This window comes from Emys orbicularis, chromosome 3, assembly GCF_028017835.1.
Source record: "Emys orbicularis isolate rEmyOrb1 chromosome 3, rEmyOrb1.hap1, whole genome shotgun sequence".
In the NCBI taxonomy this organism is placed as follows: domain Eukaryota; kingdom Metazoa; phylum Chordata; order Testudines; family Emydidae; genus Emys; species Emys orbicularis.
The window spans coordinates 206,164,995-206,192,105 of NC_088685.1; the positions used below are offsets into that span (position 1 = coordinate 206,164,995).

The window sequence follows — 27,111 nt, forward strand, 5'->3', positions numbered from 1 at the left end:
ACTCCCCTCCCTCCAGGGAACCAGGCGGTGCCACTTTCCCCCCCTTCCCCTCCACCCTCCTCATGCATATTAATAGAGACGCATGCGCTGGCTGCGGCTTCCCCTCCTGCTGCCGCGGGATAGATGAAGCAGGCAGGCAGCGGCGGGGCTCCCAGACGGGCTTCCAGCTCCCTCTCTCTGTGCGCGTCGCATGTGTCCGTGTGTGTCTCTCGGGGGGGGAGGGGGGCTCATTGTGCTGCCCTGATCGAGCGGTGGCAAGTGATTTGAAAGGAAGAAAAGGCTCCGAGTAATCGCAATAAAAAAGAAAAGAAAAGAAAGGAAAGAAAGGCGAGGGCGGCCGAGGCAGAATAAAAGGAGGCTGGGCTGCTTTGCATTGGAGATCGGGGCGCTATTGAGGAGCCGGTGAAAAGTGGTGTTGTTTTCCACTCGTGCATGCTCCAATCGGTGGAGTATATTAGAGTCGGGAGCAGGCGGCCGCCGCAGCAGTCTCGGCGCGAGCAGCAGCAGCAGCGTGCAAGGAGGCGGCATGCCCTTACCCAGGCGACCCGCCCTCGCCCCTCTCCTCCTCGCCTTGCTATGTCTGCGGGGAAAGGTACGTGAGCGCCAGCGCCCGTGGGGCTGGAGCTGCGGTTGCACGGGCCAGCCCCCCGCTTTCGCCAGGCTTCCCACCGGGGTGGGCAGGGAGGGAGGGGGATCTTCCTCCAGCGATTCCTGCGGGTTCCCCAGGTCGCCCCGAAACGCGCCCTTTCTGCAGGCACCACTTCTGTGCAAACCAACCAACCAACCTAAAAATCCTTCAACAATATGCAAGTGCTGCAGACAAGGTGTTTGGGACTCATTTAGTGAGATTTAATCCTGGCTTGTGGGGTGGGGGATCCGGCCTTTAGCAACATTTAATTGCTGCTCATTTCCCCGTTTTGATTTAAAAAAAAAAAAGCCCCTTAATTGGCACAAGTCACCCCTGAAGATTTTTTGCTTAACCACGTTCATTGCAATCTTTCCGCAAGACTTCCGTGCACCCGCGCTGATCAATGCTGGCTGCGTTTTAAAATCTTAGCGGTGGCACCTGGGTTTGAGGTCCCTATGTTACAGCGCTGATACAGCCCCCCCCCCCATTTAATTGGACTCCCACCGACTTTCAAGCCGGTGCTCTGGTTCCCCGAGGGGTTTCCTTTGCAGTGCCCCTGGCAGGCGTTGGAGATGGGGCTCTGGTCTCATGCCCTCCTGAGTATCTGGGAGATGCAAGTGTCCGTAACTCGCTTAACCCCCCCCCTCCGTTTGGGACTGAATCCCCCGTGCCTGCGCTCCCTTGTCACAGCCGGTGACCACTTTCTCTCCCTCCCTGTCTTGGGCTGAACAGGTGACTCGAGCGTCCGGACACTTCGAACTGGAGATCTTATCCATGCAAAACGTCAATGGCGAATTGCAAAATGGGAATTGTTGCGATGGCCCCCGAAACCCAGGAGATAGGAAGTGCACGAAAGACGAGTGTGATACGTATTTTAAAGTTTGCCTGAAGGAGTATCAATCCCGGGTCTCTGCTGGCGGCCCTTGCAGCTTCGGCTCCGGATCTACGCCTGTCATCGGAGGGAATACCTTTAATTTAAAATACAACCGGAATAACGAAAGGAACCGGATTGTTCTCCCGTTCAGCTTTGCCTGGCCGGTGAGTCAATATCATGCTGCGGGGGAGGGGTGCTCCAAGGTGCTCTGCATGGGGAAACCTGTTTCTCTGAGTTGTCATACGGGCATGGGGGTCTTGTGAAGTCAGTGTGGGGGCCTAGTGGGGGGAGTGGATCCTGCCTACAAAGAGGAAAGGGAGCCCCCTAACCCGACCCTGTTAGTGCCTTACAAATCAGATCCAGGTCTAGCTGGGTCAAGGGAGCAAACCCAGGCTCTCTGCACTTTACAGCACCAATAAGGCTCTTAAGAGTTATAAGGTCAGAAGTTCACTTTTTTTTTCCCCCCCTTTGCCAGTTAAGGCTTGTGCAGCAGCCAAAAGAGTGGCGGGACGGGGGCTGTCCAGTGATCCCATATGAACAGTGCGTGTCATGCCTGGCTCCCTTCCCTGGGAGTGTTTGGGGAAGCTACCTGCTTTCCCCAAGGGGAATCTCATTGCAGGCCTTGGTGTTGATGGAAGCTGTTGCTGCTATTTGCAAACTAGCTGCCAACTTCCCAGGGAATCTTGTTACGGGCTTCAAGGCACTTGCAGACTCCGGAAGCTAAATAAAGAAAAGAGCCTGGGCTTAACTTTCCACCTTGGTTCGTTGGACTCTCTTCTCCCCCCTCGCTTCCCCTCCACCGCTGGAGAGTTGGCTCCATGTTCCTGGGTTCCCAGCACCCCTCCCTCCCCCAACAGCTGTGTTTGCAAACTCAGTGGCAGGGCAGAGACCACAAGGAGGTGGGGCCCAGGGCCATGTGCTTTGCTAGAACTGTGCTGTTAGACCTCTGGCAAAGCCTCAGTGCAGAGAGTGGGGAGGGGGCTGACTTCATTTCTGATGGTGCAACGCACATGTTGAAGTGGGTTTGACCACAATAATGTTGGCTCTTACTGGGTAGCTTTAATACGATCAGGGCTTAAATTCTCAGTGTTTCCCAGAGCTCCCCATGAACCCCCCCCCCTTTCCCCCACGCTATGATTCTGAAAACTCCAGGGGGGTTGAAAATACCTACTGGAGCTTTGCTCCGGACAACTCCGGCCGAACTTAAGCCCTGAATAGAGTCAGTTCTCCAAATGGGTCATGAAACCACTGCTTGGAGTACAACAGCTGTCTAGACAATACCCTTCCTCTTGCTATGTACTTGTAATGTGTATACTCCAGCTCTGTTAGGGTCTCCTAAACTGGCTAAGATTTTCAAAGCTGGGTGCTTAAATTTAGACTTCTCCACCGCCCCCCCCCAAAAAAACAAACCCCTAGATCCCTTTAACTCCCCCCTCCCCCCCCCCCAGGTGCTGGGAAAGCATAGCTTCACTGGGCCAGCTGAGTGGTAAGCATTGCTCAAAGTCAGGCCATTCTAACCTAGATGCCTTAATATGGCTTTAGGAGTCTGACCTTGGGCAAGGAAAGAAAGTAAAGTGCTCTTAACTGTCTGCTGGGCCTGGGAGAGGAGGGAGTGTCCTTTCCCATCCCCAACCCCTACCCTTGCTGGTAAGACTGAAGCCTATGTAAGCTTTCCACCCTCTCCCAAGCTTGGCCCTTCCCCATGGGATAAGAACCGAAGGAGTCCCTGGATCACCATCTCAGTCCCTCCCCCTCCTTCCTCCCCCCAATTGTAGTGCAGGCACTGACTCCATAATCTCAAAGCCGGCAGCCAGCCCTGCGTTCTGAAAATGCCTGTGTTGCCTCCTACCTGCCTTTAGTGCAGTGGTTCTCAAACTTTTGTACTGGTGACCCCTTTCACAGAGCAAGCCTTGAGTGTGACCCCCCCTTATAAATTAAAAACACTTGTTTATATATTTAACACCATTATAAATGCTGGATGCAAAGCGGGGTTTGGGGTGGAGGCTGACAGCTTGCGACCCCCCCCATGTAATAACCTTGTGACCCCCCCCGAGGGGTCCCAAACCCCTGCTTTAGAGAGTGTCAGGTTGGGGATTTTTGTTTCTCTCCCAAGAACTGAAGGCTGCAGGGATAAACCCAAGCCCATGTTTTGAAGCATTACGAAGTACAATAGTATAGTTTGCACAACTGTGTTGGAAGTGTAAGCTCTACTTTTTAAAATAGATAAGTTTTATCTCATTTCAAATATGCCATTGAAAGGATCAAGGGTTTTGTAAAAATCTGTGGTATTTGAAGTACTGCTAGGGGCTGTGGTGCTTCTGCTCTGGGCTCTGACATTTTCACAAAGGTCTGGTTCATCTAGGGTGGTTTTTATCTTACTTTAAAAAAAAAAAAAAAAAAAAAAAAAACCTCAAATGTGTTGAATTTTTAAGATCATTGGTAACTTGTTCACAGATGTGCAAAAGATGAAGGCATTAAAAAACAACCAGCACCCTGACTGCATGTATTAGCTGGTCTCCACTTAGTGAAAGAATTGCTTCTATTGTCCTGTTAGCTGGATCTAATCAAGCCGGGGAATCCAAGGATAGAAAACCATCTTTGCACCATCTCCTCTCAAAAGTCTTTTCAATGGTGTGAGGTTAGAAGTACTGACTCCTATGCTAGAACTCTAATGAATTGTTTCAGACCCTCCACAGAAAACAAGCTGTTCTAAGACTGAAGTGATCGCCTACTTGTTCACTTATTCAACCTGCTTTCCCTTCCATGGGGAAATGGTGGTTACTACTAGCCATTGTGATTCTTAAAACATTTGAACAAAGGAATACTTAATGTGGCAAAGCTCTTGTTTGGACTAAAATTAGGTATGCAAACTATTTCAAGAGACCCTACATTTTTTTTAAGATAGGAACAGAATATTGAATCACTTTTAATGTAGTGCTAATGTGACTCTGAAATGGAAACTTTGGTCCTACTCAATTCAATTACCATATTTATGCTTACTTTAAAACACTATTTTCTCCCTATCTTAAGCGTGAGGACAAAAGTTTGTCTTGTAACAATTTGTCAGATACAGATTTGACTTGTATCCACCAGATTGAGAATTGCATTGATGGTTAACAGAAGGCAGCGCTAAGCGTTAATCATATTGCCAATTGGCAATTCATAGTCGCCTCTGAATATGCATCAGTTCTGTTATCTTTCTGTTTGAGGAAGGGCTTTTCTTGGACATTCCTGCTTTAGTGAGTAACATCAGGAAGCCTTGTTGCCTTGACTACACTTTTTTTGACATCTTTTTTTTTTCCCCATGCCAAACTGCTTCTTTGTGCCTTGTGTTGAAAATAGTTTTAAGACATTTTTAGATCTGTAAAGATTTTTATGCACCAGGCAGGGTTTAAAAAAAAAAAAAAAAAAAGAAAAATCCAAGTTTGCGCTGATCACTTTAATTCTTAGACTCCGTTCCTAAAATGAACATAGATCTGAAGTGCTGGAACTCGCCTTCTAAGAACATGGCGCGATTGGCTGTTGTGTAGGTTTTGATCTGTACCCTTGTGAGTAATGGGAGTGAAGATAGTGGGCTGTAAATTCATTTAAGTGATTGGAGGCTTGAATAAGTTGCTAGGCAACAGGGCAATGGACCAGCATGAAGGAAATAAAGAGTACATCCAGAAAGCTGCACCGGCAGCCGTAAGCCAAAGAATGCGCAAATTGTAATTCCTCTTTAAAAATACAACTATACTTTTAGCTAAATGCACAATTCATTTTAAGGTCCCGGGAACTTCCTTCAGAACCTTGTACATCCATTAAACCTGTAGGGAAGTTTCAAACCAAAACCGTCCATGTTCCTTGCGTTGAAGTTTGTCTTTGCAGGTTATTGAGCATAATTCTGCTGTCATAAATGGTCAGTCAAAATCCGAAGGGATTAATTTAGAATCAGTTATAAGAAGGACTGCAAAATCTCATGGCTTCTCATGCTTTAAAGGAGCCCTGCATTCATTCAGCAAACAAAGTTCCGCACTGATTGTGTTTATGCAAAGAGATACCTTGGGGTTCATTGAGGATGTAAACATGAGGCAGGTCAAAGTTGGCCTCCTCTATGGTGCCCATAGCTCAGATTTCAAACTGCGTGTTTATCCTGAAAAATTAAATTGTGATCCTTGTAATCATTTAATGTTGGCACAATTGTGTCAAGGCACCAAGAATCTGAGGTGCAAAAACCTCTAAACTGCTTCACTGCAAAACTTAAACAAAAGTTTTGGATTTCCTATGTTTATTTCACCCTTTGGCTAAGAAAACAGTCTTTTTATCAGCAAAACTTATGCCTGTTCCTGAAGATGTGAAAGAAACTCTCTGGACTGGCATTACATATTTTCTTCTTGTAGCCACTAGCCAGAAATATAAAGACTTTTTTTTTTTTCCTGGTTATAGGTTTTAACAGATGTGTGTAATACCAACATCCCTAATTTTAGGTAGTGGCCCTGTCCAGGGAAGAACATATCCACGTTGGAAAATGTGTACCACTTGAATTATTTGTAAACAATGCTTTCCCCCATCTGAGTGCCATGGTTTGAATGGGCACTGTTATCCAAAATGGAGTGTGTGTATTAAATGACATTCTGGAACATAACTGGCATCCAAATTCAAACTTTCCTAGGACTGTAGAGGAGTGATGTGTTTTTTGAAAAAGGTACCTCTTCCACTCCTAATCTATCCCTTCTTTAGGGACTCTTGTGTTCCAATCCAGTTTTGGATTTCACCTTCAATTTGAATCCATTTTACTATAGTGCCTATAGCTGGAGCTGTCCATAAGTAAATCAGTCCCACTAACTATTTTCTGTACGCAGGTTTTTAGTTTGTTCTTGATTTAAATAAAAGCTTGCTCTAGCTGACTTCAGTGGGAGCTGAATTGGGCCCAGGGTAGCCCTCCTTAAAGCGTATATGGAAGCTTCTTTAGATAGCATACATTCGGCACGGTCATCTCATAACTTGTGTAGCTGGATGTCTGACTTTGTATTGCATAAGACTTGATACCTTTTGGGTTAGCTTTCCTCAGGTTAATTAGACCCTTATGTCCCTTTACTTTATTATGGACTGAAGATTAGAGTGCAAGAACAGTAATTCTTCTTGCTATTAAAACTGATAATGCAGTTCATTACATGAGATGCTGCTATTTTGTCTCTCAACTAGAAATTTTTTTTAATAAAAACGAGATGGAGTTTTCCCAGGCTCAGACCTAAAAATCCTATGGCACCTGTGGGATTCAGCTACAGTTCTTTAATACACTTTAAAAAAACCAAACAAACTGGGAACAGCATTGGTCTTAAAAACCCTGAATTCACGCTTAGTATAGAATCACTGGCATTGAGGGGCTTTTAGAAAATGCCACTAAACCAGTAACCTACATGCATCTTATAGATGGGGAAAGCTGTCGAAAGAAAACTGAGTGGTGTTAGTGTCTTGTTACTGCATGGAACTCGTGATTCTGTGGTCACTGCTCAACAGCATCAATTACACTCATTACTGTTGTAGTATCCCGAAGAAACTGTAAAATGTGGATAGAGGTGGTTAAAGTGGCTTGTAACTAGTCAAACATTGAGTCCTTTACCAGCTCAGCCCAGTTTTTATGCACTTGGGTAATAAGTAGAAAGGCCTCTTGTTCAGGCTTGCTCTGTGTGAACCTGACTGTTTTGCTTGGCTGGCTACTAGGTATTTTCTCTATTAACCTTGCCACCCTTTTGTAACTGGTGCATTTAATTATCACTGGGATGCTTTAACAGGTAGGGAGAAGGACAAGAATAGTGGGTAATCTTATTGGGGAGGGTTTAAAGTGACCATTGACATCTTGGCCTACTTACTGGGTCTTTTTGGTGACAAGTGAGAGCTTTGTGAAAAAATAACCTTGTAATCAGATAAGGCACTGATTAAAATGCTATTGTAATATTCTGCCCCCTGCCGCTGAGATTTCCCCCCTGCCGCCCCCCAAACTGAAGTCCTGTTAAAATTGAGATGCCATAGTTTTTTAAAGATCTTTTTCTGGCGCATTGTTTGGTTAGTGCATTCTAGTGCTGTGATTAGAATACATTGTAGTCCGGCCACCCAGACGGAGGCATTGCCTGCTAATATTAACCAAGAACAATAGCGTGGCCATACTGACTGCAGTGAGGATTACAGGACATAATGGGGCCTATCCAAAAATAATGCTAATACAGGACAAGCAACAGGAAGCAGCAGTAGACTCAGCGGAGTTCGGCTCCCAGACAAACCATGGACTTACTTCACACAATGGCAACTTCAGCACATTATGTATTCACAGGATACTCATTATTCCAGCAGGCTTGCCAGATCAGAGATCAGCCTGGCTTATTGGATGCAGCACACATAGTTTGGATAGCGGTAATTTTGTGTCCTTCATCGTTTGGCAGGAGGAGGACAGCTGTATCAGAGAAGTTCTTGACTGGTTTGGCTTGTGCTGTCAGAGAGAGAGGCTCCTGGCAGCTGCTAATGTAGCTACATTTGTTTGTATGGCCCATTCTTAATGTGGCAATCAAGTGTTTTTACCTCTCTCAGCAGAGAGGAGATGGGGCAAAAAGTTGCTCTATCAAGAGTGAAGTGTGTTATCACATGGGCACATTGTGATTGGTCCTCAGATGTGCTGCCCTGTGTGCGGAGTGTGTTAATGTAACCTTTGAAGTTCTTGAAAGCCATGGCCTATGGGAGGTGAGGTTACTGCCTGTATAAACAAAACCGGAGTGGCATCCAATGCCATCTTGGGTACACAGAGTAAAACTTGTAGGGTTATGTTTTATGTAGGAAGGCCCAGCGAGAAGCTTGCAAGCTACCTTGTGTTCAACAAAGGAGACGAGTCTCTCTCCTCTTCCTTCTCCTGCTGAAGGGGCCATCCAGTAAATATGTCCAAACCAGTAATCTTCAGCTTTGAAGAGCTGCTCTGTCAACAGATGGAGCAGGAACTAACGGGATGGCCCTGATGTGATCAGGTATTCGTGTGGTGTCGTCTTGACTCCGTGTCGTCATGTGGTGATGTGGCACCACAGTGAGAACCTTGCTGAGCAATCTGAGGAAGTGGTATTGTGGCTAGCTGTAAATCTGTTCTGGGCTCTGTCTGTCTGTCTCGCTCTCCCCCTCCACCTCCTGGAGGTTTTAAAATGTTCCTCATTTCTTTCTTCCCTGCCACGCCCCCTTCTAGCTAATGGGCGGAGTTGCTGCGGCTCTCAGCTCACTGTCTCCTGTTCCAGCGTGGAGTGCGTAGGGACTGGCACGCTGCCTGAGACCCAGGCAGAGCGAGAGGGGAGTTGCAAGTCAGGCTTGTCTCCACATGTGGCTGTCAGGGCACAGGTTGAGCATTGCTGTGGTTAACCTGATTTCCCTGTTTGACAGAAGAGAAGCATGTACAAAAGTCAAATTGGACTTCCCGCTGCTAGTCGCGAAGCATGCGAAACACTGAATCGGCAGGTGTCTTGGGTGGTTAACTCTCTAGGACAGGAGTCGCAACCCCCAAAGGGGGGATATCCCTTCACAAACGACAAGGATGTTCCTCTGCTGCTCTGTCCGGTTGGATCACTATTCTTCATGTGGGGATCAAGATCCCAAAGGGTCTAATGATTTTTTTGGGGGGGAGGGGGGGAGGGAGCTTTAAAGGAGCTTGCTTCCCCCCCCCCCCAACCCCCCGCCAGTCCTCAGCACCTGCCATCTGAAAATCTGGCCTCTTTAAGCTGTCTCAGTTTTGGCCCTTAAAATTTAGTCCCCTGTGAAAACATTGACACCTATTTCTTCCAAAGATTTCTCTGCTTTTTAAACCCCTCCTGGATTATGCATCCATTCTGGCTGTGACTTAAAACACTGAATAATCTGAAGAGGCAGCGTTATCCTGTCACACCCTCACAAGTGACCACCAATGACAGATTTAAAGGGTCATGAAAGTTCTTCATGGGTTCTGTCCTCTACAGATCAGGAATAAACATGGTGCTTGTTGGTTTAGAACTGCCCTTACAGTTCTCAAAACTCTTTGGTTTCACTTTGCTATCTAACCAACCTCCACAAATGTATTTAGTGCTCCCTATACTACCTACCATAAGCCCAGCTATTTTAACGATCTCCTAGCTTTGGTAAACTCGTTCAGATGTGACCATGATGGTATATTTGTAACATGTTCTTGGTTTTGATTAAACCACGAGTGTGTGAACATTCTGCAAACTAGTGGCTTGAAGTTCCTTTCTAGCATGAGACCAAAGCTGGCTTGAATCTTTGCCTTCTGGTCAAGATCAGATTTATAGTGGCTAATTGGGTGTGACTCCATCATAGTTCACTGCTGATTTGCTGCCTGGTACCTTACTTCGATGGAATAAGGTGCGTGATGTGGAATTCTTGTGTCTGGATGTATATTTATTCAAAGATGTGCAGAGGTCAGTTGTGGGCATGGGAAAAATTAAACCTCCATGCTGTAAGTAGTCATTCCTGAGATATCTTAACTGTTGATCTGTAAAGTGGGGATGATGGGCACCTTTTAAAATAGTCTAACATCTCAACACTGTGTAGTCTTCGCAGAGAAATTCCTTATCATGGGATGGTCAGGTTAATGCAATCATCTGATTGCATCTTAGGGGGTTTACTACCTTTGTTTTTTTTGAAACTTTAAAAAAATAAATCTAGTTGATAAACTTCCTTGAGCACAAATTTTTCACTTGTCAGGGAGGGCACAACCAAGTGGATGAAATGACATTTCTCTTCCAATCATAAAATATGGCTGTCTTTAGCTAAAAAAAATTCTGTAAAAATACTTGCAAAGGTAGATTTTTATTTTATTTTTTTTGGAGGGAGGAGGCTGCCCTGTTAAGTGTTTTAAATGAAGCCCTGTGGTTTGTTTGAAAATTGGTTACACAGGTATGTGGCAACAGTAGCTCTTAAAGCAGGGATTCTGCCTTTCCTTTCCTCGAGGGTGGATTGTGTTGGTAAACAAGCCTAAGGATTAAGCAGGGACTGTTGCTATGTGTTTAGACGGAACATCTTTCAAAACAATTATGCAAGGCCAAAAGGAAAACATCCTTTACTTTATTGAAATAGTGCAAGTTGTTGTCATAATTTATTCTCAGTTGTAGCATAATATTTTTGCAAGCTTGCTGTAACATGTCACGCTCTCTGTTTTGGGTTTGGCGGTGTTGTAATTAAACAGAGGAGGAGAGGTGACGGTAGCCCTGCCACAAGTGAAATGAAATGCACATTTAATTATGTCTCAGGAATTTTTACCTCTGACTTGTGTGGGAAAGCCTCCTAAAGCTGTTTCAGAGCATTTCCTCCAAGTTGCAAGGCTTTTCCCAGAATAGTAACAAATAATGTGTAACTTTATTGATGAAATATTAACCAAAAATGGTTAGGGCCGATCTATACTTTGCTGGGAAGGTTGGGCACATGTCTTGGCTTGCCCAGCTTTGCTTGCTTTTTCAAAGCATTTTCCCACAGTTATCAGTGAACGAAATGGAATCTGAGTCTGCTTTGAATATGAAACGTATTTAGGCTAGATTCCAAGCTAGTGTCCATCACAAACGAGATTGATTTTTTTTTTTTCTTCATTCAAAGGCTGCATGCTGTGTCCAGTCGTGAGAAATTAGTTGGCTTTGACTTTTTGGGGGGAGGGGAGGCCGGGAGGGGTTTTGAAGTCTGCCTGATGCATACACCTTGCAGCTATAGTCTTTTTTTATAAACAGGGTTTTGTTTCTGGTAACACCGTATTTAATTGCTACATGCGACTCTCTTTACAAATGGACTGGTATGTACTGGTGGCAAGAATAGAAGTCAGTGTGAGAAAAAAACCCACATGACTCTCAACTTCTCTTGCACAAGATTCTAACTTGTGCATCATTGTTTTTCACACACCCTCGCTCCAAATGGTTAGACTGACATCTGACTAAATCAAACACACCACCTCTGTTTCCTTTTCTCTAAATTCTTAACCTTTTGACTCTTTAAAAATCTGTATCTAAGCCTAGACACTCGGTAGCATGACCGTATTGGGAAGGACGGGGGATACAGAATCGGGCTAGAACATAGCGTAATAAAGGTGGGGAAAGTTATAATGACTTTTGTTCCTGAGTCAGGTTTGATGATAAAGGGAGCTTAGCTGTAGGATCCGGCATATTTCCAGCCTGAAGCAGTCTCTTTGCTTAGTGGAGCTGCTGATCATTATTATGGGAATGCTAGAGACCTGATTGGCAGATTAGTATGTCTGTAAATGTGACACATAGGTGTGTACTACTTCTCCCGCTTCCCTAATTCTTCCAAATAGTATGATCCGAGGCTTTGTTTGACAGAGCCTCTCCCTCCCCACCCCCTTCCGAGATTCATCTGTTCTTGCCTTAGTTACCTGATACTTGTGGGAGCAGTGACGGCCTAGTGCAGACAAAGCTTTCAAAGGGGTGCTGAAAAGCAAAGCCCTCTAGAGATTGCACTGCCGAGGCCAAGCAGAATAATCTTCGCAACACCCCTTGCTTTCAGGATGGAAAAAATGTCGGGATCTAAAACAAAATACAAAGCCAAAGTTTTGTAACTAAAACTCTCTTCAAGCAGCTGATTAGTCTCCCCCCCCCCCCCCCAACAGTGTGCATTTTTGCCAAACTTGCTAAATTCTAACTTACAGCATCATGTCAAAAGCTGTACTTCCTGGTTAAGTACATAAGATGCATTAGTGATGACCAAGATGAGCAATTCAAGGTGAAAGGTCTCAAGTCAGACTGGATAAGGTGACTTAAGAGGTTACAAGAGGATCACGTTTGTCTCGAGTATAATCTGTTGCCTATTTAGGTTTTCAATGGATACAGTCTCAAGTGAGAGATGGCGATTTGATTTTTATTTTATTTAAAAATGTTTGCTTTTTGGAAAGCTGCTATTTGAGGTACAGTACTAATATATTTTTGTTTTGCAGCGATCCTATACGTTGCTTGTTGAGGCATGGGATTACAGCAATGACACTGCTAGTAAGTATTCATTCCTTGGTTTACTCATTCAAAACTCCTCAATCAGCTCTCTGCTGAAAGGCTTTTATGTGAACGGGGCTAGTTTGTGACCTTATTCTTCCACAAATTGAGGGTGGGACTTCTGCTGGAGCTCTGCTTATAGTTCTAAAGCACCTTGCGGGAAGTAGGGAAGTCACACAATGCAGGGATCTGGAGCGCAGACTGCAGAGTCTGGGTCTATGATAAGCGAGGATAAGGTACGGCCTACATCAGTTCTGGGGAGGGGAAAAATCCAAGTAGCAATGAGGGGTACAATTTTTAAAAGCGCTTAAGTCCCCTTTTTAAAAAACTACTTGAGTACCAGGAACCTAAATCCTCTTGACTGTCAATGGGATTTAAGTGTCAGTCACTTAAGCACCCTTGAGAACTTTTTCCTAGGCTACACATCACTTCTAAAAGCCACAGTGAGACTTATTGTAGTCATTATCCAAATGATTTTAGAATGATGAAAGATGAGAAACTGGTGGTAGTACTTGTTTTTCTTGGGCGGGGGGGAGAATAGGTTCTCTATCTAGGGATTTGTATTCAGGAACTGAAAATATGTAGCAGACACCACCTGATAAAGTTGGCTGAAACATGGGGGATGTGTGAGGGGGAAGATCTTCCCCTGGAATGTCTTTGTTTGGTCAATTTCTTTGTCCTTGTGTGGTCAGTTTCGGCTTTACATACTAGTCAGAGGAAGCTATAAACCCCAATGGCTCGTGAGCTGTGCTGCTGATATCCAGCTGTCACTGGGGTGTGTATACCTATAATTAAATGTTAATATTCACTGTATAAACTACACTAAATTTAGTTCAGGCTTGTGCCTCTATTGTAGTTCCTTCTCTGGGTCCCTAAGTCTCCCATGCTGCTGTTGTCAGAAGCAAAATTGCTTATTGTGTCAAGGAGTTGGAAATGCTCTGCCAAATGTTGCGAAGAAAATACCAGACCTGTCCACCAACCTGATGTCTGTGCCCCCTTTCCACTCCGCAAAATGCACTGAGCCCTACTTGAACTGTGAAGACAGAAACTACTTAAATCATCCACAGCTTGGGACTGGAATGGGCTCCAGCCGCAGCATGGTAGAGGGACCCACAGATGTGTGTGACGTGCTAAAGCCCTACTCTTTCAGTTAAATCTGTAGGGGCAAACCTCTGTGCCAGTGTGGACCCCACAGAGGCTGTGCCTGGGCACAGGGATCCTCTGCACAGATCAGATTTCAGGAAGTCCCACTAGTTCCACAAATTAAGAAGGTCACACGTAACAAAACTCATGAAAACTGCCAATAAGTGACACCCATGCTCTCCCTTCCTGTCTATGGCCTGGTCTACGCTGGGGGATGAGGGGGATCGATCTAAGTTACGCAATTTCAGCTACGTGAAGAATGTAGCTGAAGTCGGCGTACTTAGATCGACTTACCGTGGTGTCTTCACCGCGGTGAGTCGACTGCTGCCGCTCCCCCGTCGATTCTGCCTGCGCCTCTCGCCGAGCTGGAGTACAGGAGTCGACGGGAGAGCGCTCGGGGGTCAATTTATTGTGTCTAGACTAGATGTGATAAATTGACCCCCGCTGGATCAATCGCTGCCCGCCGATCTGGCGGGTAGTGTAGACATACCCTATGACTAATGACACTCTGATAGAGCGGCATGCATGATTTGAAGTCCAGGATCACTGCTCAGGGAACCTTTCGGCCTTGGTTGCACAAACTTTATTCAAGGGGAAAAATATCTATAGGTGCTTCTATACTGGCAGTGTCAAATTATAAACGGAAGAGGTCTGCATTTAAAATGAAGGTCTTGTTTACAGTAAGATCGCAGGTTTTTTTTCAGCCTGGATCTCTGCCATTTCTACTATTATTGGAGCTCATCTTTTTTTCATGAAACAGACTTTCCAAAGCTTCACAATGAATCCTTTCTTTGCTCTAATCTTCTGGAAGCAAAATTGTCTTCAGAGAAAACTGCCTCATGGTTCCTCCCCCCCACCCGCCCAAACAGCATGTTTGACCCAGTGCAGACTTGGTCTTGCATGTGTTCCTGATTAAACTCTCTCTCAATAGCTTTACCATGGTATATTTTTAATTGGGTCATCTAAGTGACCCTACTGCACAAACACTGCCTCCTTCCTGGAGTGTCACCACCTTGCTGACAGTAGACTCACCCATCTTTAAAGGAGATCTCCATAGAATTTTTAACAGGGAATGCTAAGCTTTCAATAAAATTCTTAAATAGTTAAAGTTCTGTAGGCTTCTACAGCATTTCCTATGCAACCCGAATAGTTTAATTTCATTAAATTCTACTGGACTTTTTTTTCCTTTAGGGCTGTTGGAAAAAGTAGGACATAGTATCATTGTGTCCTGGACACTGCTCTAACAGGGGTCATTGTTTTAATGGCATATGACAGACCTGATGGAAATTTGGTCATTTAAAAAAAAAAAAATCTAGACTTGACCTTCTCTTCTCTGTATCCTTGTCTTCCCCACCAGCAGTTTTGCTATATCCCATGTAGCACTTAAGGTGAAACCGTGGCTCCATTGGGTATGTCTACACTGCAATTAAAAACCTGCAGCTGGCCCGTGCCAGCTGACTCGGCTCACCGGGCTTGGGGCTGTTAATTGTGGTGTAGATGTTCAGGCTCGGGCTGGAGACTGGGCTCTAGGACCTTGCGAGGTGGGAGAGTCCCAGAATGTCTACAGTGCCGCTAAACAGCCTGATCTCAGCAAGCCGGAGTCAGCTGGCATGGACCCGCCGTGGGTTTTTAATTGCAGTGTAGACATACCCATTGAAGTCCAAGGGAGTTTGACTTCCATGGGGCCAGAATTTAACCCAGAGGTGTTCTTAGCTTTGTCCTGGATTAGGTTCCAGCTCACTACCATTGTCTGTTGCTTCATCAATAAAATAAATGGAGCTGACAAGGGGTATGATCAAGTGCTATTGTAGCTTACTAGTATCGGTTGCATGTGAATTCAAGTCAAGCATAAGAGGCTTCAGCATCATGTAAATTAAACCATAGCTGGAAGATATTTGGAGGCCAAGATTTTAAAAAGTGACCAATTTCGGTGGACAAAGACACCTTATGGTGCCTAGCTTTTCTGAGGGTGGGTGCTCAGCAGTTTCTGAAAATCTGGCCCCTCCAAGGCATCTCAAGTTGGATACCCAACATTGCTGGTCACACTTGAAAACTGTGAATCATAGAATATCAGGGTTGGAAGGGACCTCAGGAGGTCCTCTAGTCCAACCCCCTGCTCAAAGCAGGACCCAATCCCCAGACAGATTTTTGCCCCAGATCCCTAAATGGCCCCCTCAAGGATTGAACTCACAACCCTGGGTTTAGCAGGCCAATGCTCAAACCACTGAGCTATCCCTCTTCCACCCCTCCAAGTTTTTTTTTTTCCTTTTCTTTTTAGAACTTGAGCTGCACCACCCCAAATCAAAAAGAAACATTAATAGCTCTGCAGCTTAGCCAAACACTGCCTGAACCCTACCAGCTCTCTGGTGCTAAGAGCCGCGTACAAGCTTTAATATCGTCAGAGGGCTTCTCTCTTCCACCTCAGCAGTTGCCAATTGATTAATGTTTCCTCTAACCCCTTTATCAAAGCTTGGGATCCCAAGTCAGAGGTCATCAAGGGAGTTATGAAGATCATGTTCTCTAGGCTGGCTGGCTTCATTCTTATTACTTAGTGTTTGCTCCTTATTAATCTGGTGTGGACTGGGAGTAGAAGGACTGTGGTGTCCTCTCCTGTGCTTCCAGGTGGGACTAGGGGGAGGGTGGGGAAAGAATACAAGGAAGAACATGGCATACTTGATTATGAAAATGCCTTTGCTCTCTGAGTGATGGCTATTGACAGGTGTTGATCAGGGTCATGTATGCCCACATGAGCTCTCATCAGGAATTACGTGTGCAGTATTACTGTGACCTGTATCCAAGAAAGATACTTTAATGGTAACCAAAAAGACCAACTCCAGTCATCTTTATTTCATGGTAAAATTGAATGCACTAAGGGCCTGATCCAAAACCCATTGTATTCATGGGAGTGTTGCCATTGGGTTCAGCAGGCTGTGGCTAAGGGCCTAAAGGACTAAGCAGTTTGAGTGAAACATGGCAGAGCTACCTATCTGTGCAACAAATACATGCTCCCAAATGATATGGGGGAGGCAAGAAGAGGGGAGCTCTGTACCATTTTTTGAAGGAAACACAGCTTTCTGGTGCCATGGAGTGAAACGGGTATGAATATGTGAAGGAACCATTCTCAGCTTCAAAAGCAAATCAGTTCTATAATCCTGCTGGTAAGATGACTCTGCTATCACTAGCCTCTTCCTCACTCAGCATGAAAGGATGAAAAGGATTGGGATTGGGCAGAGCTGTGCCGCAGACTCAAAGCATGCCCTTGGCAAAGTCACTTAGACCCCCAGTTCAGCAAGGTACTTAAGCATGAGTGTATCTTTATCCGTTGAGTAGTCCCACTGAAGACCAACAGATATGTATGTGCTTAAGTACTTTGCTGAACTGGAGACTAATTTTACAGAAATAAGCGCCACAAGATATTCCTTTATCCCAACAGAATTGCATTCAAGCTACAGTGTTGTACTGATGCAACTATACTAGTTTGAAATCAGCATGGTTAAAGCAGTACAAAAACTGTGTCTGTTCATAATGGTGGGACGAGGGGGGGACGACCTACATTACAAATTACTCATAGTTCTGAAAAATGAGTTAGAAAGAAAACATTTTTAAAACATAAAGTAAATAAGAAGGTGGTGCCATTAACTCTAAACTGTAAAAATGCAATAGACTCTGGACTCCTGATCCCAAGAATACCATGACAGTTTAAACACAGATCAACAGGCTTCTCTGGTGGGATAGCGAATACTTTGATTTATTTGGCTCTCTTTAGCTAGAGATGAATTGTTACTGCTCTGAATAACCATCGTCTTGTTTGGAAGTTCCTTCTGAAAGCTAAAATTGGGCTCTCATGAACACATTTAAAGAAATTTAGAAAGCAAATAGCCCATGTCTTAATCAGCTTTGCAAAAGTTTTATTCGCCTTCAAGTCTGCCTTGTGTAAAGTCCCAAACTTTAAGTGTTGAAAGAACAAGTAAATGTTTTGATTCATTTTAATTCTTAAATGTGATAGTCCTTCAGATAGAGCATTCTAACACATTAGTGGCAAAGGGCCCTTCTAGCTAGAATTTTTCTGACTCTGGATTATGCTCCCATATACAGAAGTCTGGCCTGGTACTTTATTTTTGTTTTTGCACTGGGTTTGCAAGGGTATTTTGGCTATTTTATGATAAACTTTCACTCTGCAGTCAAGTGCTGCTAGCAGCAGGTCGTAAGGCAGTGTCAGATCATTTTAAGTCACAAGACCTGAACTACAAAGTGAAATACCACAGATATATACAATGTTCCATGCTAATGTGAAATATTATTATTTCAGGCTGTGATTTAGACAGTTGTACGTTTCGAACAGCCAGAAAATTTTGCTGAAACTAAATGTCAAGTACAAAGTTTAAACTCTTTAAGGAGAGAAGGGGAAATCTATACTCCACATATAAAGCAATTTGAGTTATTTGTACAGATCTCTGTTAGGCGAGTGTCAGCTAACATCTAAAGAGCTAATTTTCACAGTATTTCCGGTATTCAGCCAAAACTGAATGAGAATCACTTATGCCAAATGTCACTAGATGTCTCATGTAGAAAACTCTTTATACCTGGCTTCCAGAAGCCTGCAAGCCTTTTGCATGTGTCTGTCCAATTTGAAAGGTTACCTTATTAGGCTACAATATTAGGGCTGGAGGTTTTCACAAATATAGTAACAGACAATACAATACTACTTGAACAAGCGGAGCAAAATGCACGATGCACCAAGCTTAGATTCCTATCCCTGTCATAGGTAGGAGTAAATGCAATTCTGTTTTCCTCCTCGGTTTGCTAATCTTCTGGTTCTTATTGGGAGTCTTAAGTGTGAGCTATTCAAAAGGGGCGGTCAGCATTAGCCTAACTGTTGTCACTGTCATCAGTCTGGCTTCTGTTCAGTACACAATACGTGCATGTCCATTAATGGCATATAGGCTTTGGGGCAACTTTTTCTTAATTTTGGAGACCCTATTAAAGCCAGCCTACAGCAGTCTCTCGAAATCCTGTTTGTGAGACTGACTTCTATCCAGTTCAGATGACCAACAAAGCGTTAACCTCCCCTTCACTTCTGACTTCTAGATCCTGATAGCCTTATCGAAAAGGCATCGCACTCTGGTATGATCAATCCGAGCCGTCAGTGGCAGACTCTGAAACAAAACGCAGGCATTGCCCATTTTGAGTACCAGATCCGCGTGACTTGTGATGAGCATTACTATGGCTTTGGCTGCAACAAGTTTTGTCGACCGAGAGACGACTTCTTCGGCCACCATACCTGTGATCAGAACGGCAACAAGACTTGTCTGGAAGGCTGGATGGGGCCAGAATGCAGCAAAGGTTTGTAACTAGTTTTGAAGGATGTACTGATAATGGTCTTGGATAGTTCAGTGGACATGGAGCAGAATAGCACCTCAAGGTTGCTATTCTGTTGCCTGCTAATGTCAGCCCGATTCCTAGAGGATAACCATCCACACCATCGTAACCCCTCACTGGTGCCTTTGTTGGTAGCCTTGGCAGAGAGGCCAAGGATTGATTGGGCAAGGACTGTTCTATCCAGTTCAGGGTTAAGGTAGACTGGCTGGACCGCATACTTATTGATGCTTTCTCTGTTTTTGCAGCTACCACGGCTGCCCATGTACCCATTATACAGATAATGGATTTTATTCTATGGGACTTTCTATTTAATGGGCAGAATTTTCAAAAGTGCCTAATGACTTGTTTAAACGTTACCCAGCATCTCTTTTGAGCCCCATATCCATTCAAGACGTATTGGAATATTAGCAGGTGTCCTCTTCAATTGAGTAACATTGATTACCCACATCATAGCCTGGGGGTGAAATCTGGCCTCAATTGAAGCCGGTGGGGGTTTTGCCACTGACTTTTAACGAGACCAAGATTTCCCTTGTGGGGCAGAATGTCTTGTGTGGCGCGTCCGAGCGAGCAGGAAGACGAGACCTGTCGTGAAGCTGAATGGGCAAATAAAAAGCCTGTCCGCCGCAGAGTTCCAGGCTGTCTTCTACATGAGCGGACGTTGCAGAGTGTGTTCTCAATCCCTTAACAGTGTGAACTTTGGCAGGAGAAACGCAGAATCCTGAGCTGGAAGAATGGATTGTCAGCAAAACGTGTTTGATAAAATATATGTGCAGTTTCAATCTAGACCCATTGAAATGGTGTGTGCACACAGGTCTGGGAGAATACAGCTGGTTATTACCAAACCAATTAGCACTGCATTTTTTTTGTAAGGTGAGGGAAGAGCTCCTCTCACCTGCAGATGCACAAAGAGAAATTCTTGTAGAACAGCATGGGGTGCAAGTTTATTAGGCACAATGGCTTCTCTGGGGTTGACACAAGTTCTTAAAACAGCATCATGTGGGATCCCTATTTACAGTTAGCTGCCTGGATGGATTTGCTGTTGTAAGGCACACCCTACATCTCTTTCCAGTAGAGTTGATATAAGAGACCTGTTAAACCTTGGCTTTGGTAGGATTACAATGCTAGCTAGAGATTAAAACATTCCCACGAGCGGGAAATGGACAGCATACTTATTGATGCTTTTTCTCTTTGCAGCTATTTGCCGTCAGGGTTGTAGTCCCAAGCATGGCTCTTGCAAAAGTCCAGGAGAATGCAGGTAAATAAACTGATGTTGCTAACAAATTTGTAACCACTCATGCTGTGAATGCTGGACAAGGGGAGAAGTCGAGCTGTCCAGCTATTTCAGGCAACGGCATCTTGTTCATGTCAGTTGCACTGAATAAGCTATAAATGCCTCTGAGACTTTAAGGGGGAAAAAAGCAAATGGCAGCATTTATGAATTGAATGGGCTAAAAACAAATTATGGTGAATGCTTCCTAATGAGCAGTAACTAATTGCATCTGTATAAATTGGTGCAACTTGTCTTTTAAAATGGACGGCTGATTATGGGCTTTTCTGCCAGCAGTTCTAAATACAGCGTTGCTTTTCTTCCTTACTCTCCCACCCCCTACCCAGCTTTTCCCATCAATAGGCAAAAGTCAAGCATTCTTTAGAATGGGATTAGTAAAATCTCTTGGTTCTTTGGCTTTTCTGAGCCAGGCTCTGAGTGCTGAGAGGTTAATAGCGGGGATGGAATCTTGTCAGCAGACACTGATGAATGCAGAATTTTGTTGCTGTGCTTTGAAGTCGATTCCGGTCTGGGCAGGAGACAATGAAAAGCAGAGCTTAGACATAACTGAACAATTTAACAATTAAATTTTTGGAATGTCTTGAATTTATTTTTTTGTATTGGTATTTACAATAGGGGGAGGCTTATTCCCTGATCAATGCAGAGTATTGGATATTTCAACATCGACGCTACTTAGAGACGAACTGTGTTTAGAAATTTTGTTTAACCACTGATGGTGCCCATCTAGCAAGGGAATAAGGCAGGGGTTCTCAAACTGGGGGTCGGGACCCCTCAGGGGGTGGTGAGGTTATTACATGGGGGAGTTGCAAGCTGTCAGCCCCCACCCCAGACCCTGCTTTGCATCCAGCATTTATAGTGGTGAGTATATAAAGGGGGTCACACTCAGAGGCTTGCTATGTGAAAGGGGTCACCAGTACAAAAGTTTGAGAATCACTGGAATAAGGAGCTGTGGTTTTATGTATGAAGTCATTTGGTCCAGTGACAGCATGTTACACACATCCTGCATGGCCATGGCTAAGAATGAAGATTGGCAAAATACAGAAGGTTAAAAGGAACAGAGAGCAGTTTTCATCCCTTCCTAAAGGAAGGTTCAGAAAGCACAAGTAGGAAACAAAACAATGCTACCTGACACTGTGTATTGCCTTTCCCTTGTCTGTCTTTGGGGGGCGCTAGAGTGAGGCAAAAGAAATGACTCCAGCGGTTCTGATGTTTAACCGCATTGGTGTCAGCTAGTCCAGCTCCAAAACACCAAGCCAAGATTTTTAATTGAGGAGCCTGTTGGAGTAAATCTGATCAGAAGTATCCTTTAGAAGTGGGCCAGCTGCTTGAGGCAGCCTCAGCTGATGTACACCAAGGATTTGTGCTGCTGTCCTTGGAATAAGCAGGCCGTGCAAGGATTGCGGTCTCCTCACCAGGCATTGTTTCCAGATATATATATATTTTTTAAAGGTCTTTCTCTTTCTAAGTCTCACCTCCTGCTCACTGCCCAGACATGCACTAGTGCTCTTATTTACTTAAGGTGCAACTTTCCCACACTTCATTTGCACAGTCTTAAAACAATGCTGTCCTTCTGGCGCTCCCAGATAACTTCTGCTTGCCAAGGGAGACTCATAGCTTTTCAAGTGAACACAGAAATAAGATTTGATTTTTTTTTTTTTTTCCCCCTCTGAAGTTTTGATGAGTCATATAGGCTGGCTGTATGTTGTAAATGCAACCAAATTTAAAAATAATGTCCCAGCACAGGCTTCTCTGGGGTCTGGTGTAACAGATGACTTGCAAACATACTTAAAATATCTTTTTCCCCCTTTGAGAGTCAATCTTTTCAACACAGAACTGCCAACAAAACCAAACTTATTCATGAATCATTATACAAGCAAAGGCATTTCACATTTCTCATGAGAAACTGCTCCATGCCTGTTATTAAATGAGAATAACTAACTTAATGGATTTCTGTTCTGGAATTAATAGAAGATTCTTGTTGCTCTTCTTTGTTGGCTTTGGGCCTGTCCTTCAAAATGGAAGTCAGATCTCTAGCTTCTTTAAAAAGTTCATCACTGTATCTTTTGTTTAACTAAAGCAAGAGTAAAGATTTTCAGTGATTTGCCTCCATTTCCTAGCAGGGAGTGAAAGAGTCTGGAAAGGATGCAAATGTTTATAAAACTAAGGTGCTCTCTTGCAAATACTTGGATATAAAGTTGCATGCATGCAAGGAGTAGCATTGAATTCAATGGAATTTTGCAGGTTCAGATCCTGAATTTGGTCTTTTTGCATCCTTCTCACTTTCTGTAAATGGAAAGACTTTTTTTTCCCCATGAGTTGTTGGGGAAAGACTGTCTTTCTTCCCCTCCTTCCCCCCCACCCATTTTTGGTGTCCTTTGCTCACAAAGAAACTTCTGCAAGTTAAACTAACACTTTTATTTTTCATTCACATAAGAACATCAGGTGTTTCACATGGGCTTTGACAGGCTGCTGTTGAAATAGCTATGGAAAAAATTAATTAGGAGGATTTTTAGAAGGGGGAGTTAAACTTACCACTAGCTGTGGCTGATGAGCCATCACATGGAGCCCTCTAGCTTTTCCCATGAGATGGATTTAATGGTCAGAGAACAGCTCTTTTGAAAACTGAAAGCCTACCTGATTGCTGCACAAAGTTTATTTTCATAATTTAGTGATGGCTTAGTGAATAATTGCTGCTGATCACTTACTGCCAGGCCCCATTCATGAAATACATTACTTTACTTTAATTAGACCCTTGACTTCACACTTCAACCCCTCAATTTCCAATATATTTTAATTCTTATGGAAAAAATATAACTGTTTAAAGTCTGAAGTGCACTCACATTAAAGAAAATGTCTGACTTTCGCACAGTAAAGATTTCTTCTTCCTACCCTTTCTAAAATCAAACGAATCTCTGTAGCTTGGTGAAGATTAGTAATACTTATTAAATCCATTCTCTAGACAATAGATAAAACTAGTTTAGACCTGGATGCAGAGTGACTAGATATTCCCCCCGCCCCCCCCCAAGTGTAAACACTAGCTCTGAAGTACATTGAAAGGGAGGAGGTGTTTTTTGGGCCAAACACCAAATTATGGGAGCCTTTTAAAAAATCCCATTATCATGCATGTTACATAACTTTATATAAAGGCTTCTACCACAGTCTAGCACAGATTAAAGGTAACTTCCTCTAAGGCTGAGATGACTTGCTTAGTGCTTTATGACTTGCCTTGCAATGGGCTCTGAGTTGGTGTTTATGGTTTGGTTTGTTTGTCTTCCTGCACACACAGTTTAGCTCGAATGCCTGGAACCTTGCATTCATGAGGCTCTCCAGATAACCATTGTTTCCCCTGACTTTTTTTAATGTATAATCCATTCTGTCAAAGTCCAGAGATTGATTTGTTGCACACACCCACCCTCTTTGCCTCGTTTGTATGAGCCTCAGAATAGAGTATTATTGTGATGAATGGCCCCATGCTGCTTCTCCCAGAACAGTTATTCTTTTGTGAGCAGGCCGGCTTTAGAGACCTTGGCAAAATGGCTAAAATGTTTGTTTACAAGAAACCATGAAACAAACCTTGAATGGCTTCCTTCTCCCCCTCCCCCCCACACCTCCCCCAGTCTATCTTAAAACCTTGGAGTTCTGCAGTCCCTTGTAGTCTCTGGAAGTAATTCCAAGTTTTGTTTCCCTGTTCTGTTTTTATTAAGGTGTCAGTACGGATGGCAAGGCCAGTACTGTGATAAGTGCATTCCGCACCCAGGATGTGTCCATGGCACTTGCATTGAACCATGGCAATGCCTCTGTGAAACCAACTGGGGTGGTCAGCTCTGCGATAAAGGTATGCTAATCTTGTAGATAGCCAAGTGTAAAACTTGAATTTTAATGCTGTTGGACTTAGTGTCGAGAGACAGCATCCAGAAACGTGGTGGGGATTTTTGTCCTTTCTGTGTTTCTGCCACGCATCGGTTGTTAGCGTACACACTTTGCTTTCCTGTGTCCTGGCCCGCTTTTGTGCGTCGATACGTTCTATAAAGTATCTAGAGTAACGGCACAAACCCCTTGTTGTTCAAGCCTTGTATTCTGGTGCTCATCTTCTTACAGATCTTAACTACTGTGGGACTCACCCGCCTTGTTTGAATGGTGGTACCTGCAGCAACACCGGGCCTGACAAATACCAGTGTTCCTGTCCCGAGGGCTACTCAGGACAGAACTGTGAAATCGGTAAGTGCTTTGGCACAGCCGCAAATGGCAATCGAGCATTTACCCTTCCCTTTGCATTTAGGGGCGATTTTGCACACCTTGTCTGGGAAGTTTAATACTGTTACTAATGTTGGCAAAGGATATCTGATAAGCTCACAGTTGTTCCATGGTGAATGACTGATCTCCTTAATCAGACTCCGTCTAACTTTTGAGGACTTCTGTAGCTCTCTTGTTAGGGAGTGCTGGAGTTGGTAGGAGAGCGAAATTGGCTCTCACCCAAGCAGATATAAGTCACGGTATGTTGATCAGGTCAGCTTAGCATGAAAGATGATTTCCTGCCCGCTTGATACGGTGTAAAACCAAAGGGTGCTAATAAGAATAAGATAGAGTGGTGTCTTGTGTGGTGGTCCAGGCGTGGAAATCTGCAGAGGGAGTGGTAGTGGTTACTGGTAATATCTTTGGGCTGTCCCCAAACTGATGTGGTTGTATGTTTGGTGCAGCGGAACACGCCTGCCTTTCTGATCCTTGTCACAATGGAGGAAGCTGCTTAGAAACCTCTACCGGATTTGAGTGTGTGTGCATGCCTGGCTGGGCTGGACCAACGTGCACTCTTAGTAAGTCATTCTTTAGGCATTAAAAAACGTATTGTAGTAAGAGGCTGTTTCTTCCTAAATATTACAAAACTTACTTATAACCACTGCATTTGTCCAGGAAGCAAACCTGTGCTTCCATGAAGCTTGCTAATACCTCTTGCAATTTTTGCATTGGTTTATTTCTTCTGATGTTGTACTGCTATTAGTGGGGCTATTAATAAATTCAGGAAAATAATTGAAACAAACGGTCTTAAACTCCATGCTTGAGACAACTAATTACTGTTTTAACAGCTTGCCAAAACTTTGCCTCTAGAGCCTACAATAAATTCAATAGAGCAGGCCTGGCTTTCATTTACATTCTGCCCCTTCATGCCGCCCTGATGTAAATTAAAAGGATCTTCATCTAAATGAGAATAAGGCCAGAAAGCTCAGGGAAAGCATACTCTCCTCCTCATGGACAAATCATAGTGGTGGCTGCTGCAGACATAGCTTTGGTATCTTGTAACAAAGCTAAGTTTCTCCCTCCCATTCCTGCCCTTCATTTGCAGATATTGATGATTGTTCTCCGAATCCCTGTGGTCATGGAGGCACCTGCCAGGATCTCGTTGATGGGTTCAAGTGTATTTGCCCACCTCAGTGGACTGGGAAAACGTGCCAGCTAGGTAAATATTGACTTGCTCTATTTCACGCTTTTCTACAAAACTGCTACTGGAGAAACTGCACAACTAGCAGCTCTGATCCTGCAAACACTTAGGCATGTGTTTGACTAGAAGTCTGAGTCCATCCGTTGATGTCAGCGGGCTTACTCAGATGCTTAAAGTTCAACCTGTGTAGAGATGTTTGCAGAATTGGGGCTAGGCCACACTCAACTCAGAATGGCTTCCTTGGTTCATTTTACTATCGACGCACCTTGGTTATTGCAGAAAACAGCTAATTATCACCTACATACGGCTTTGTTAGCTTAGTTGTATTTAAACTGCAGCTGAACCAGGGTTTGTTTTTGGGAGTTTCTGCCCCCGCCTCCTTCTCCTCCCTTTGGCTTTGTGGGAAAGTTGCTGTATCTTTTCAGCCATGTCAACTCCTCCAGACCAAGGAGTTCACAGCTGGGTTCCAAAATGTGGGTGATCTCATGAAGAATGAGCTGTCTGCATTCTTTATGCAACATAGTAATCCCAGTGACCAAGCTGCAGTGCTCTTCCAAAATGCTTGATTGAGTCTCTGTTGTCTTTTGTTTTTTGAAGTTTTTCTTAATGAGTGGCTGGGTAACTATCAACTAATTAGTGTAGCCAGCATGCTGTAATTAGAGAGAAATCAAAAGGTACTTCAGAGTCTGTTTGATTGCCTCTTATTCCACTTTGTCTCCCTGGTCCACTCTGTACATTAGAAGCTCTTTTTAACTTTGAATGAATTCCTGATTATTGCTATGAAAACAAGATGTAGATTCCTCCCCTCCACCCCCCACATGCACTGTACCTGCAGCTCAACATTTTGATGTTCCAATTGTCTTTCAGATGCGAATGAATGTGAAGGCAAACCTTGTGTCAATGCCAACTCCTGCAGGAACCTGATTGGCAGCTACTATTGTGACTGCATTGCTGGCTGGTCTGGCCAGAATTGTGATATAAGTAAGCATCTGTGGACATTCTGTGTCCAGTTTCTTGATCTTCTGAAAGTTACTATACAGTCCACTGAATTGAGCCCTGCTTTAGACTTGAAGCAAGCAGCCCCTATAGCCAGTGATCTTTTCAGAAAGGGAGTAGCTTGTCTGGAATGAAAATACACAATTTTATCCAACTCATTAGTCTTTTAACGTGGCTATGTTCTGATAAGGTGACTAAAACAATGGTGTGAAGTTTCACTAACTGTACTGGAAGAATTGCTGAAGATTCCCACCCATTATAATAACCTTATCACAAGGAAGGCATGCAGGAAATTTGACAAAAGGTTTATGTAGCCAGAGTTTTCGAGTTGCTTGAACTTGTGTCTAGAGTAAATGTGAGTTGCCTTCTAAATGTGTCCCAATTTTA

General features: G+C 44.0%; 1 protein-coding gene across 1 annotated transcript in view; it reads left to right on the forward strand.

The window, feature by feature from the left end:
• Window positions 1–526: 526 nt before the first annotated feature.
• Window positions 527–27,111, forward strand: part of JAG1 (jagged canonical Notch ligand 1) — a 34,964-nt gene continuing 8,379 nt past the window's right edge. Inside the window, exons 1-10 of the mRNA XM_065400941.1 lie at window positions 527–592; window positions 1,361–1,666; window positions 12,433–12,484; window positions 18,716–18,970; window positions 20,201–20,261; window positions 23,999–24,129; window positions 24,393–24,512; window positions 24,992–25,105; window positions 25,633–25,746; window positions 26,596–26,709. Coding sequence (XP_065257013.1) covers window positions 527–592; window positions 1,361–1,666; window positions 12,433–12,484; window positions 18,716–18,970; window positions 20,201–20,261; window positions 23,999–24,129; window positions 24,393–24,512; window positions 24,992–25,105; window positions 25,633–25,746; window positions 26,596–26,709 — 1,333 coding nt within the window. The remainder of the gene's footprint in view (window positions 593–1,360; window positions 1,667–12,432; window positions 12,485–18,715; window positions 18,971–20,200; window positions 20,262–23,998; window positions 24,130–24,392; window positions 24,513–24,991; window positions 25,106–25,632; window positions 25,747–26,595; window positions 26,710–27,111) is intronic.